Genomic DNA, 14,414 nt, shown 5'->3' with positions numbered 1-14,414 from the left:
GAAAGATAATCTTCATTTATGATGCATGCCAAATTTTTTTCTGAGACCAACACAAAACATTTTGCTCGGATTCAAATCAATGCCACGTCTCAAAACATAAACTCACAATATTTGTGAAATATCCTATGCATTTATGATCACTATCATGCATATTTCAAGTTTCTTCCTGTCATTTGGGGCGGTGGGGTAGCCTAGTGGTTAAAGCGTCACGCCGAAGACCCGGGTTCGAATCCCTACATGGGTACAATTTGTGAAGCCCATTTCTGGTGTCCCCGCCGTGATATTGCTGGAATATTGCTAAAAGCAGCGTAAAGCCAAACTCACTCACTCCTGTCATTTAAAATACAACATTAAACAAAGGTCAAAGAGTGTTGCTTTATTCCATTAAGTAACAACACTTAAATGTAAACTGATGGTATCATACAAATAGTTGTTCTGTACAATTTCTTCTGCAGACACCACAAAAGCACATACTAACAAAACGGGGGGCAGTTCGACAGTACATGAAAAAACAATGATGCATAAATTATTATGCTGGTCCTACTCTACAAATAATCTGATTGCAGAGCCATGTGAAAGATATTAAGCAGTTATCTCCCCTTCACACTCATTCAGGCACATGACCTTTTTATATCACAGCTAGTTGTTTATTGTCTCTGATGGGTGCAAACAGAATCATATTGAAAGAAAACCGATTTCAATATAAAAAGTGACTTATCACTTTCTTTAACAAAAATGACAAAACTCATGAATCATGTCATGGTGGTCTGCTATGTCGAGCACATGCAGTGACATTCAACCAAATAATAACAAAGTCATTAGTATTTACACCTAAGTGCATGAACGCTTCAATCACACTGAGGATATGTCATTGCTAGAAGCTTCACACAGACTGACATTCTTAGGATATCACTCAGATACTCGAGCACAAGGAAACACAAGTGTCCCTGCCAAGATCATTGGACCAATCAGTTTCATTTCTGATGCACTTAACCAATCAAAATGCACTGTTTATGCTTCGTCTTCCTCATCGCTCTCCCCAGTTCTGCGCTTCTTGTACGGCACCACTCCACCGATGAGGCCGTTGGCTGTGTTGAACAGGTTGATTGGCGTGCTGCCATCTGTGATGAGGGTGGACTTCAGTCCCAGAGACTGCAGCAGCTTCACCTGCAACTCCGGCCCCGCGGCAGCCATCGTGCGCAGAGTGTCTGCACCCACTGCACTGACCATCTCCTTGAACTTCTGGGTCTCAATGCTGGAGATCTCGCGGGATTTGTCAAGTTCAAGGTCATTTTGTTCCTTGACGTACCTCAGTTCGGCATCACGTGCTTGGGTGAGACGCTCTAGTTCGGACTCCTGTATTCAAAATATCAAAATCAAAATGTCAATGATGCTAAAAATAATGCCAACAGCAACATGTAGTAAATTGTTCAATATTAACTTATGACCCAGAAAGAAAGTATAAATCATTTCATTACATTCATTAGAATTATTCTTTAAGTCTTCAGGCTGATTCTAATATTTCAAGAGATTCCATCAGTAGATATGACTGAACAGTTTACAGAAACTAAGGACATGGTGCCTGATAGAGCTCATACATTGAGAATATGTTGGAGGACCACATGGCAATCAGACACAGAATGGCAGAAATACCTAGGCAAACTTACAGCTTCAATCTTCATGGCCTGTGCCTTGAGCTTGGCCTGATCTACAGCAGCTTCTCCCTCGATCTTGGCAGCCTCAGCGCGGGACTGAGCCTCCGCCTTGGCCTGTCCAGTGCTCTCCACAGCAGCGCTGTTGGCCTGCAACTCCAGCAGCTCCTTGCGGGACCTCTCAGCCTCAGCCTCATCGCTGATCTTCTGACGCTCCAGGCGACCCTTGGCTTCCTGCTCCAGACGCTCGGCCTCATGTCTGAGAAGACGAAGTAACAAATAATTGCACTTCTGTTCAGTGATGGAGTAGAATTAATTAAACACCCAATGCTGGCATTAAATTCAGCTGCAAAAAACATTCTTACATTTTCAAAACTTTAAAGCATTGATGAACATTGACAATTCAATAAGTTGTTAAATCTCCAAGTAATGACTTCAATGAAACTTGACCAACGGTCTAATCTACATATCATACCTCCTTGCCTGAAGTTACAACAGTAGCTTGTTAACTGGATTAGACATCTTATGACAAACATTGTTGCCATAGTTACCTGGCTGCAGCTTCCTGGGAGTTGGTGGTGATTTCAATTGCGAGCTGCACGGACTTCATCAAAGAATCGCGTGTACGCTGGTCGACAGGCTCCACGGACTGGATGTCAATGCTGGTGATGAAGAGGTTGTTCTGGGGGAAGGTGAACTTCTCCCTCACTTTGTTCTTGTCATCAAGACCAAAAACAGAAGCTCGGATGATCTTGGCAGAGTTCTGGAAAATATAGTAGATAAATAAATAAATTTGTTAAAATAAATTAAAATTAAATAATATAATGAAATAATGTTTCTTGTCATAGATAGCTCAAGGATAAATGTCAAGATTTTCAAACCAAACCAAACCATTTTGACTGCATGAACAGACAGATCATACACACCATGCAGTTAAAGGACTGGTAAAAAAATGAGCATGGACATACTACCTATTAAGGACAATAATGGACACAAACATGCATACACACACGCACACAGACACAGGCACATACACAAACATACATGTTAAGAGTATGACATCTTAAATCCATATCTCTATTGTGGTATATAAAACTCACTTTGTGGAAATCATCGAACTGGACCTGAGCGACGGCCCCTCGGACACGTGAAGCAATAGCCTTGCAGGCATCTCCTGTGAAGTCTGGCACACTGAACAGTTTAGCTGCCTCCACATCAGACTTCTCAATCACTTCAAAATGCCTACAAAAGGAAACATGTCCGAAACGGTTCATGACAACTGACACAAACTTCATTGTCTGACTTAATTTTCAAGTTGGGAAATGGACATTACCAAGTACCATGTGAAGATGCTTTGATTAAGAAACACTCAGGATCAATGTGGTGGTATGTGATCTTGTGCATAGAGTCCAGGACACAAATCAGTTAAAGTTATGCAACAGTGGTCACGGAAAGTAATTGGATCGGTGACATCTTGTATTTGTCATCTTGACTCGTGAGAGTTTCAATGACTTCTGTCTTACACTAGTGGTCTCCCCAAAGGTAAGTGAGTTTGTTAAAATTTGCCTCGTTCACCCAGCAGTGATTGGGTACCCGGTAGAATAAGTCATATGACTGGTAACCTTCTAGCGCTTTGCAGGCAGCTTGAGTTGTTAATAATGTCTTAGCTCCTTGAGCATGCATAGCTGTGTGGGTGCTTGTGCTTCATAAATGGCCATTATTATAATCTCATGAAAATATGAACTTTGCTCACTATCACTAAACAGCTTCCATCCTTGCATTAATCACTCTGACAAGCCAACTCACCAGTTGTATGACAGCTGCAGGGACAGCCGGGCGTGGTCTGCCGTCTCCACGATGATGATATCGGTACAGAAATCTGGTCCCAGAAGCAAGCACAAACTCTTGATGACGTTGGGTTTCTTGGGCTTACCACCAGACAGACTGAGCTGTGTGAACTGCTCGTCAGGGCCCAACATCACCAGCTCAGGTCCAAACACAACCCTGAAACACAACATGACCTTGTGAACTGTCCAGCATGTTAAACAAAACAAGAAGACAAAGTCATCGATATCCCCCTCAATGGCAAAATACTCTTCTACTCTCTACGAGTTATGATTATGTCAAATATTTAGGTGTGTATATAGAAAAGTGGAAGGAGAGTATTGAAAGGTTTTAAAGTTCTGCTCCAGAAAGAGTTCACCACCAGATCTATCTATGTGCACTATCACACAATTTCAGTCTAAATCAAACTTGTTGCCATGGAATCGCCAAAAATATTTTATTCAGAATTCCAAAACTACCAAAAGGCACCAGTTCACCATCAGATCTATGTATGTGCCAAGTTTGGTGGAGAAATATTGAACGGTTTTAGAGTTCAGCTCCGGAAAAGAGCACTACCACCAATTTCAGTCAAAGTCGAACTTGTTGCCATGGAAACGCCAAAAATATTTAATTCAGAATTCCAAAACTACCAAAAGGCACCAGTACACCACCAGATCCATGTATGTGCCAAGTTTGGTGAAGAAATATTGAACGGTTTTTGAGTTCTGCTCCGGAAAAGACAAATGTGCACGGATGCACGGATGCACGGACGGACGGACGCACGCCGCACGCACGCACGGACGGAGTCCATTTTAATACCCCCTGCAAAACGCGTTGCGGGGGATAACTAAAAGGAAATGCATTTAACAATCAAAGACTTGACGACATGACTAGAAACAAACATGATGAACATTCAAATATTGGTTGTTTAAATAAAATATTCCTCTGTAAGGATGAACTGTCTAAATACTGTGACACAAAAAAGCCACTTCTTTCAGGTGTTTGTTTGTTTGTTGTTTAACGCCACACTCAGCAATATTCCAGCTATATGGCAGCAGTCTGGACCAGATGATCAACCTCATGAGCATTGATCTACACAATTGGGATACAATGACATGTATCAACCAAGCCTGATCACCTGATCCTATTAGACGCTTGTCAAGTGAGCCAAAAGCATAATCAATCAATCAATTTGCATTATGTCAAATGGTTCCACAAGCATCTTATTATCACCTGGATCAGAGATGAGTAGTTGCGTGGAATCAAAAAATTTTGTCCATCAGATTGAGTCTCTGTTTCAGGAAATCCAAATCCACTTTTGTCTGACAATGAAGAGCAACTTACCTGGCCTTCTTCTCCTTGTAGTCATAGATCTGGACTGCTGCATTGTGGGGGACTCTGAAGGTCACGACACGTGTCTTGTCTCGTGGTTTAGCTGCAACTTCACGTCCCCTATCACCACGGTCAGCAAGAGGGTCCTTGCCCTGGGCGATGAGATTCTCTACAATTGGAGGAAGTGTCTTCTCCCACAGTTCCTCGTCCTGATTGATCATGTAGGTCTCTCCAGTGATGGCACGCACCTGGGATCCAATACAATAGAGGAAGGTCATGTTGCGATCTAGATATATCGTTTGTTTGTTCTTTTGTAAACACTTCATTTGGCAATATTCCTATATGAGGACGACTTGTAAACTTCCGAGTCTGGACTCCAGGAGAATCCAGTGACTGACATGATGAACATCCATCTACGGTTTGGATGTCATGCAGCCAACAAGCCTCACCATTGGATCCCATTCTAAATATTCCACTAAATGTGAATTTTAGTTTTGTATCTGCATGAATTTTAGTTTTCGTTGTTGGAAATGTTAAAATTACATAGTTTGTAACCAAAACTGAATGGTCCTCCTAAATTAATGAAATTTGGGATACAAAGAAATCTATCCAAAACTAAGTGCGCACAGTGTGATATCTCACTCGTAAGTGAAAATAATCAAGTACATTTTTGGTCCAAGCCTAAAATAAAATCCTGGTACAGCAAAGGGAGGCAACCAATGGGTCTGAGGTCACAGGGCCTCCACTGGATGCAATGACACATAAATCAAGACTATACACCCTTAACATTGGTGAAATCCTCCATCTTTTATCAATTTTGCGTTAGAACTAAACAAATTAATTTCCATATACCTTGCCAGTCTTGATGTCCCGGACGTATATTCCCTCATTCTCGTCCAGTGGGATGGCCTGGCGCTTCATCACCACCTCCACCTCCACAGGGGGAACATATTCTGTGGGTCCACGGATCATCCAGCGATCGCCAGGGTTACGCTCACTTCCCTTCAGAAAACAAAAAACCACATTAACTAGTGTTCACAAACTTCAACTGTTTATATCCTTACGAATATTTTGTATAGATGATTATTATTACTCCCCAGGGAGTTGAGATTGATAATATGATGTGCCGTTGAGATTGACATCCAGTGATTGGGGGAAAAAATACCAGCGCCTTGAGCAAGCACTAGTTGCCTGGATATGTGCGCTATATAAATATCATATAATATTAGCATGGACAGAAAGTGTGGCTGAATAATGGGCTACAGACAATAAAACCTTTGTTGGAGTTCCAGCCGTGAAATATGTTTCTGCTGTGTTATTAGTTGTGTAGAAAATAGTTTTACTACTCACTGCATCCTTGTCCTTGAAGCACTCATTAGCCCTGAGAATGAGACCCTCATCTTCTCCCAGGATGTACACATTCTGAATTCCCTTCTCCAGGCGCTCACCGGGTAACAAGAAGAAGGACTTCTCTCCCTGGAAGAAGGAAAACAATTCCATTTTGAAAATGCTTTTAATAAACATTACAATCCAATTACAGAAAGCTAAATGATATTTTTTTGTATGCATTAACATTCGAAATTAAACTTTCTTAAACTTGATGCCTTTACCAGATGGGCAAGAGACGTTTGGGTGTGAGTGATGTTATGGAAAGAGTGTCACCTTGATGAGCTTCTTCCTTCCAAGTTGTGGTTTTCCACTCTCGTCAGTGGGGTCTAGGATCACGCAGTACTGGCGGTTGGTTAGGGTAGTGATGTTCACGACACCCACAACCTGAAACACAAGCACACTGGTAACAGCAGGTACAGATGTTGGATGATTCCCAGGGAGTTGAGATTGATAATACGATGTGCCATTGAGATTTACATCCATTGATCGAAGGAAAAACAGTTGAGCTAGATATTGATGCTGTACAAATATTAGCATACTAAAATACACTGTAATACATTCAGAGCAGGGGCGGTGGGGTAGCCCAGTGTTTAAACTCATCACTGCAAACATCCAGGGTACAATGTGTGAAGGCCATTTCTGGCGTCCCCACCGGGATATTGCTGGAATATTGCTAAGAGCGACGTAAAACCAAACTCATTAATTCAGCGCACAAAACACTGAAAAATGACCTATTAGGAACATATTTTGATGTGAATCTATCTTATGGGCCTCAATCTTATTATAAGCAGACCCTGGAAGTTTTACTGGTCTATGGTTGACAGTCCATCCACTAAGCCGGAGAGGGTCATACACAGGCATGATTGATAGACATAACAGATAAGACTAACAAATATGCGTCTAAGGGACCGTTCATAATTTATGGCTAGGGGGGTGATGATGATTTTAAGGGGTCACCCATTTTGTTCTTAGGAGCTGGGGAGCAATTTTGTACATAAAAATATGCTTAAAATTATGCTTAGAAATTATGAGAAGGAGGGGGTCATTGATTTTGTACATAAAATTTAGCTGGGGGGTGGGTGGGTGTGTGTGTGTGTCATTCACATTGTACATGCTTCTCCATAAAAATCATCATCACCCCCCTAGCCATAAATTATGAATGGTCCCTAACTGCCAATCAACTTGTATATCATACATACAATATATTTTCCTTCAGAATCAACACTTTTTTTTAAAACATTTTATCATTTTTTTGTAATTTCATGGAATGTCAAAGGAGAACAATGTAGTATTGTGTGTGTGTTATAACTCACCTCCTCGTACACGCCGGGGATGTGGGTCTCAGTGTCCTTCATTGTGATCAACCATTCCTCGCCGTTCTTCCTCACGAGGGAGAAGTCATCTTTGAATGTCTTCAGTGAACGCATGTGAAGTGCTTTCTGCAAAATCCATCAATACAATAGGTAAATTCACCATCTCTTCGAGTCAAATTCCTGCTGATTTACCACCAAAACCAGTGATCAGATATCATTTACAGTCAAATCCTGATGAGTCGAATGCCGGTGTCTCGAATATAATGCATAACTCGAAGTACCTGTCGGTCCCGACCATTCCCTGTTATAGTATAGTTATACTTTGAATACGGTTACACGAATTCATCTCATAAATACACACGATGACTCGAGAAGGAAATTTGGTCCCATGAGAATCAAACAACAGCAATCTTGTATACATAAGCCGAAGTCAGTCAATGAGAAGTTGATTGGTGTAGCAGACTGATCCAATTAACAAACCAGCGCGGTTCACACCTTTCCGCCATTGACGGGTGAGTTCAATAGGCAGATTAGTGATTTTACGGAAATCACTGTCTGTGCTAATCAGACTGGAACTGATAAGGTGCCCCTATTAGTGATAGGGAAATCATTAGGTAAACAATTGCTTAGATGGAGGAATTAGGATGGGATCATCTTTTTTTCTACCCTCATAGACATACCTATGTCTCGAATACATTGATAAGTCGAATGTATTACTTGGTCCCCAGCGATTCGACTCATCGGGATTTGACTGTACTTTGACACAAGCCCTAAAACAGCTTTGACACAAAAAACAGCAACTTCCCCACAAAAGTATACACCTCTGAAACAACCCTTTGAAAACACAAATTAAACACAGTGTACCTCTTAAACTCCTACTTCCTTTCATGACATCTCTGATGATGTAACAACAATCAACCGTTTCTGCAAGCGCATAACACTCCATACTACATATGTCATGGTCGCCATAACTTGAGTTGAAAACATTTCACTATGCATACATTCTGTGACACCTTTCTTTTGTTGTTGGTTTGTTGTTTAACGCCACACTAAGCAATATTCCAGCGATATGGTGGCGGTCTGTAAATAATCAAGTCTGGACCAGACAATGCCGTGATCAACAGCATGAGCATTGATCTAAGCAATTGGGATATGATGACAAGTGTCAACCAAGTCAACAAGTCTGACTACCCGATCCCGTTAGTCACCCCTTACGACAAGCATGGATTGCTAAAGACCAATTCTAACCCAGATATTCACAGGTTCATAAATAAGAAAAATACCGAAAATTACCTTCTCTGTGAGGACATAAGCGTTGACAACATCGACAACCTCTTACAGATGCTCCTGGGAGATAAGCTCCGGTCTTCTTGACCAGCCATTCTCCTCCCCGTGACCGAGCACTACCGTCCGCGGTCAAGGCATTCTTTCGCAGCCCTGAGGCGCCTGGTTTGGTTTGATAGCCTGGTTTCCTCAACCACTACCTCTTTGCGAGGGATGTTGATGCCGGTGGCTCTGATTGTTTCCTCAACCACTACCTCAATATCGCGAGGACCCAGAAATGGTATTGCATCCACATAGGGACTCCCCGGCCTTTGGCCTGAAAATTATATACCCCACCAGAATTAGATTTACAATCCAAGAATAGTCTGACAAATAGGCTCGGACTCTCAACCTTGATTTGATTCAATCATGTTAATATGTATCAGGGCTACAGGAAGGCTGTACCCTCAGAAATGGCGCTTCACACATTGCATCCACATAGGGACTATTTCAGAACTTATAGAGCCTTTGGCCTGATTTTGACACATGAGGAAACCCCGACAGAGGATCACTTTGCCGTGCAACACACTATTTTTCGGGCTAAAAAACTACCGCTCCTACCACCCTGACATGTTAGAATTTCTCAGATCTTCAAATCAAATCAAAATAGGATCTGAATCAAAAACCACAGCAGCTCGGACTCTCAACCTTGAAAATTGAATTCAACTCCCGATGTTAATATATATTGTATGTAAATACTAAACAGATGAAAACATTACCTGGAGCACTGACCTGACATATAACCATCAAGCCATGATGTAATATCCATAATATGAATGTAATCATTTTCACAATATTTATTTTGTTAAGAATCCATGCTAAAGTATTCAATTTCTTCAGTCTGCATTATTTATCCCATATGAGACATGGCAACAAGTTCAACTGATAAATAAATTGAACATTGTTACCATTGTTATAAATTTAATACATAATTATATTAAGCTTAACCAAAATGTGTGACAGTTGAAAGATGTGACATCACTATTGTCTATTTGTTCTACATTTTGATAAACATGTTTTATCACTTAGCCCAACTATAGTATATCAGGAATATACAACCCTTGGTTTTGTTTATAGTGTATCTAACTGGCTGCTTACATTGTTGAAAAAGACAGTAATTTATGTTACTGAACAAATATAAGCCTTAGTCATATCCAGACTGATTTCCCAGAGTTTCATCATGCCTTGCATCACCAACTGCCAACACAGTTTGGCTTGAGACTTGTTACCTCCCTTTGCACCAATCTCAGATGCATTCATCAAAATCTATTTTAGGAAACTGATTCAGGGCCTGATTCAAAACACACTTCTGCTGCTATATCACCATATAAGTAAACATGCTTGTGAATGAACATATCATGGTTTCTTCTATTCCCAGCCTGGCAAAAACCAGCAGTATCTATGATTTACATAATGTAATATATTCCAATTAAAACTGAATACAATACTTTTTAAATTAAATCAACCTTCTATTACTTAAGCTATTTTTATCTGGTTTGTACTTTTGTCATGATTTCCACATAAATCTAAGAACACCATATGTATCCACTTGCACAAAACAACTGCAGCACTAGCATTGAATGCATATGTTAAAGTATGGACGTTACGGCAGTTATACTTATAGCACTTAGATTGTAAGCCTATGTTAAGGTATGGGCGTTACCCCCAGTTATAGAACTTAGATTGTAAGCCTATGTTAAAGTATGGGTGTTAGCCCAGTAATAGCACTTAGATTGTAAGCCTATGTTAAAGTATGGGTGTTAGCCCAGTTATAGCACTTAGATTGTAAGCCCATGTTAAAGTATGGGTGTTAGGCACTTAGATTGTAAGCCCCATATGTTAAAGTATGGGTGTTACCCCCATAGCACTAGATGTTAAAGTATGGGTTAGATTGTAAGCCTGTAAGCCCATGTTAAAGTATAGGTATGGAGTTAATAGCACTTAGATTGTAAGCCCATAGCACTTAGATTGTAAGCCTATGTTAAAGTATAGCACTTAGATTGTAAGCCCATGTTAAAGTATGGGTGTTAGCCCAGTTATAGCACTTAGTTGGGTAGAACTTAGATTGTAAGCCTATGTTAAAGTATGGGTGTTACCCCAGTTATAGCACTTAGATTGTAAGCCTATGTTAAAGTATGTATGGAGTTATAGCACCCCCAGTTATAGCACTTATAGCACTTAGATTGTAAGCCTATGTTAAAGTATGGCGTTACCCCAGTTATAGCACTTAGATTGTAAGCCCATGTTAAAGTATGGCGTTACCCCAGTTATAGCACTTAGATTGTAAGCCTATGTTAAAGTATGGGTGTTAGCCCAGTAATAGCACTTAGATTGTAAGCCCATGTTAAAGTATGGGTGTTACCCCAGTTATAACACTTAGAATGTAAGCCTATGTTAAAGTATGGGACATACTACAGATAGCATGCCATTGTATCACAATTACATTGCTAAAAATCAAGCAACTGAATTTGATTCCAAATCCCAAAGGTGTCCCTGCTTTTCAAATCACTACTTTAACATGTTTAAGGCAAGATCAGAGGTCATAACGACTACTGTACGTACCTGGTCCCTCAAACAACCACTCGTCCCCAGCTGTCCTCTTCTCCCCAGTCTCATCCTCAAAGTCCAAGATGGACCGGAGACGAAGTGCCGAGTTTGCAGGAACTACTTTTAGTGGAGTGACAGGCTGCAATGCAGATTTGATTATCATAAAAGAGAATATACCATAGAATACAAATACTACTCAGATAATCAGATATGGCTTTTTATTTATATCCATTCTACATATGAGAATAAGTTTTGTTTAACATGGAAAAACAAGACTATGCTTATCAAAAGTTGTGTTGCATACTCCAAAATCTAATAAATAAATAGTTCATTTGAGTTGGTTAGTTTGAAGAGTAAAGCAATTCTTTTTTTCAAAATGTACTATTAGCCTCTGTTTATAGAGTCTCGAGTTAAGTTATAAATCTTTTATAGATTATTCTTCCATGTCATTACCAGATATATACAAACTGGGACACATAGGTCTTGCTGATATCGGTACATATTCCTACCTGTTTGAGCACCTCCCCAGGGTACAGGGGGAAGGGGTCCTGGGCAAGACGGATCTCCTGATCAGCATGGAACAGTTTGGCCTGTCCACTCTCATTGCACACAATTTGGTCATCCTTGTTACGGACGACGGGGTTCTCGACGACGCAGTAGTGCCTAGGGGGCACCACGATCATCTTTTCGGGACCAAGGACAATCCTGGAATGTGCATTTAGAGTAAAGAAAGGCCCCCATACACAGTATATCATAAAATACATCCACAGTGCAATATATGAAGGCATTAACATTTTATATCAGTCACCTGCATGCTCTCTGACTTTGAAGGCAGTATTTACCATCACTAACTGAACACGTACCAACATTTTTAATGTAACATTGTTTACTTCACAACCAGTAAACAAAGCTACCAAGCACTTTTCTACGACATGCTTTTCTTCAAATTCTGTTCCATGTATTCTGATACATACTGATCAAAAATCAACCTTGACAAAATTATTCTTTTTCAAATAATGCCTTCTGTATCTCAAATTTTTGCTGATTCAGCTTTCTTCATTCTTCCGCGAATATCCAAGATTCAATATCTTTCTAGCGAAGTTGTCCCAGACTCACCTCTCATTGTCCTGTCTGATGTATGTCTTGGGCCCAATCTCCAGCCGTGTGACGTTGGTGTTCTGGTCCAAGCAGTGGATGTAGTAGTACGGAGGGATCCTGTACAAGGACTCCTCCATGGATCTCCTGGGTGCCGACATGCTGACTGTCTATAGGATAACCTCAGCTAAACAAACAACTCTGAATAAACACGCTGCAAGCATGGACCCCACCGATCACACCTCACTGTGCCCGATATGCCTGCTCCCTAACTGTAGTCTTAGTGAGTGAGTCAATATTTAATGTCCCAATCGGCAATATCCCAACCATATCGGGATGAAATGTAGTCTTAAGGATTTAACAAGGGATTAACAGTCGCCACAGAGCAACAGGCACAGTGATGTCTCCCCACACCATCTATCAATGTGAATGTACAGGGGCGGATCCAGGGGTGGGGTGCGCACCCCACCCCCTGAAAAACAATTCCCTGATGAACATTTCCCCCTAACCTCTGGACCTCATGATTTATGTGCACCCCCTTTCTCCAAATACGTGATTTGCCCCTGTAGATAACTGGACTGAACACATGGTCTTTCTCGTCATTTAACTAATCATTTTACCAGAGGTTTGGATGCTTTATATGAAAGAGATCAGATTGAGAAACTGAAGTTGTCAACCGATGAAATGAAATTGACTTGTTTTATGACAACATGAACCTACTGTTATGAGTGAGTTAATGTGCATGATATTATTAATTACCATGATTACTATTGCACTCTTTACCAAGTGGTATATGTGCGCACGCACACGCACGCACGCACAAGAAGTTAAATAACACATGTTTTCTGTGTGCATAATTCCAAAACAATGTGGGGCGGTGGGGTAGCCTAGTGGTTAAAGCGTTCGCTCGTCATGCCGAAGGCCCGGGTTCGATTCCCCACATGGGCACAATGTGTGAAGCCCATTTCTGGTGTTCCCTGCCGTGATATTGCTGGAACATTGCTAAAAGCGGCGTAAAATCGAACTCACTCACTCACTCCAAACATTGTCATTTTACATCTCAGCTTTTCAGTGTCACTCAAAACGATTTAATATGGAATCAATAAAATTACTAACCAAACAATATTCCTTGAGGAACGTATGGTTCCGTCTTCCTGTATGAATACATACTGGAGCAAGTGCACATTATCAGTTTTGCGGTTCTCCCCCCGACCTGATTATGGTCGCCACTAACCCAACGCTAACGCTAACCATTTTGGAAGGAACACTGGTTTTGAGATATTAATTAAGCCATAGGCTACAGGTATATCGACCCGTGGGTCGAACCTATCAATATAACTGGATGATTCGGGTGGACATGTAAGTACGACTGCCGCTTCAGGTTATTAAATTCTTATATATGCCTGCCTCAATTACTTTGTCAAAATTAAACGGTACTGGCGACATGATAAACGTTTTAGAGAATAATAGGAAGAATGAAAATAAACTTACCTAATATAATAACTCGTCCCTGCCGTAAACTGCAACAAGGAAAAAAAATAGATATGAACAATAGCCTTCACATGCTTTAGCTCAGACGCAGTGGAGACAAGTTTCACACGAACACGACTAACTCACTTCTGCGTAGAACGAGAAGTCCGGGGTTTATATGACGTCTATTTTGCTGCGCTGGCTCTGTGAGTCGAGAGAATTGACGCAGTTGATAAGACACGAAACCCGTGCCCACTGAACCGCGAAGACGGGATATCACACTGTATGTACCTGACAACGCCCCAAAGCAGCCTCGTCAGCGATTTCGACGACCACTTAGTACATTATTTCACAATGTTTACTTCATGTTCCTACGAGTCGGCGCATGCGTAGTATATTCCGTAAAACTGATATCAATGCGGATAACCTCAAGGCCGTCTGTTGCAATATCAACAGCGTCGTTGTACAT

The 14,414-nt window shown here is 41.0% G+C and overlaps 1 protein-coding gene across 1 annotated transcript; it reads right to left on the bottom strand.

Moving 5' to 3' along the window:
* Positions 1 to 361: 361 nt before the first annotated feature.
* LOC124258973 (major vault protein-like) lies at positions 362 to 14,219 on the bottom strand. Its single transcript, XM_046693038.1, is given in 18 exon segments — positions 362 to 1,356; positions 1,668 to 1,911; positions 2,204 to 2,415; positions 2,753 to 2,894; positions 3,459 to 3,656; positions 4,821 to 5,056; positions 5,661 to 5,810; positions 6,159 to 6,284; positions 6,471 to 6,581; positions 7,511 to 7,636; positions 8,804 to 8,845; positions 8,847 to 8,921; positions 8,923 to 9,011; positions 11,390 to 11,519; positions 11,890 to 12,085; positions 12,497 to 12,662; positions 13,967 to 13,995; positions 14,093 to 14,219. Coding segments are annotated over 16 exon segments (2,562 nt in total). The 5' UTR covers positions 12,637 to 12,662; positions 13,967 to 13,995; positions 14,093 to 14,219; the 3' UTR covers positions 362 to 1,011.
* Between the last annotated feature and the right edge of the window lie 195 nt (positions 14,220 to 14,414).

Source organism: Haliotis rubra, unplaced genomic scaffold (assembly GCF_003918875.1).
Source record: "Haliotis rubra isolate DU_JTF1 unplaced genomic scaffold, ASM391887v1 Scf704, whole genome shotgun sequence".
Taxonomy (NCBI): Eukaryota; Metazoa; Mollusca; class Gastropoda; order Lepetellida; family Haliotidae; genus Haliotis; species Haliotis rubra.
Note: the sequence above shows the minus strand (reverse complement) of the source record. Positions and strands in the feature narration are given on the sequence as shown.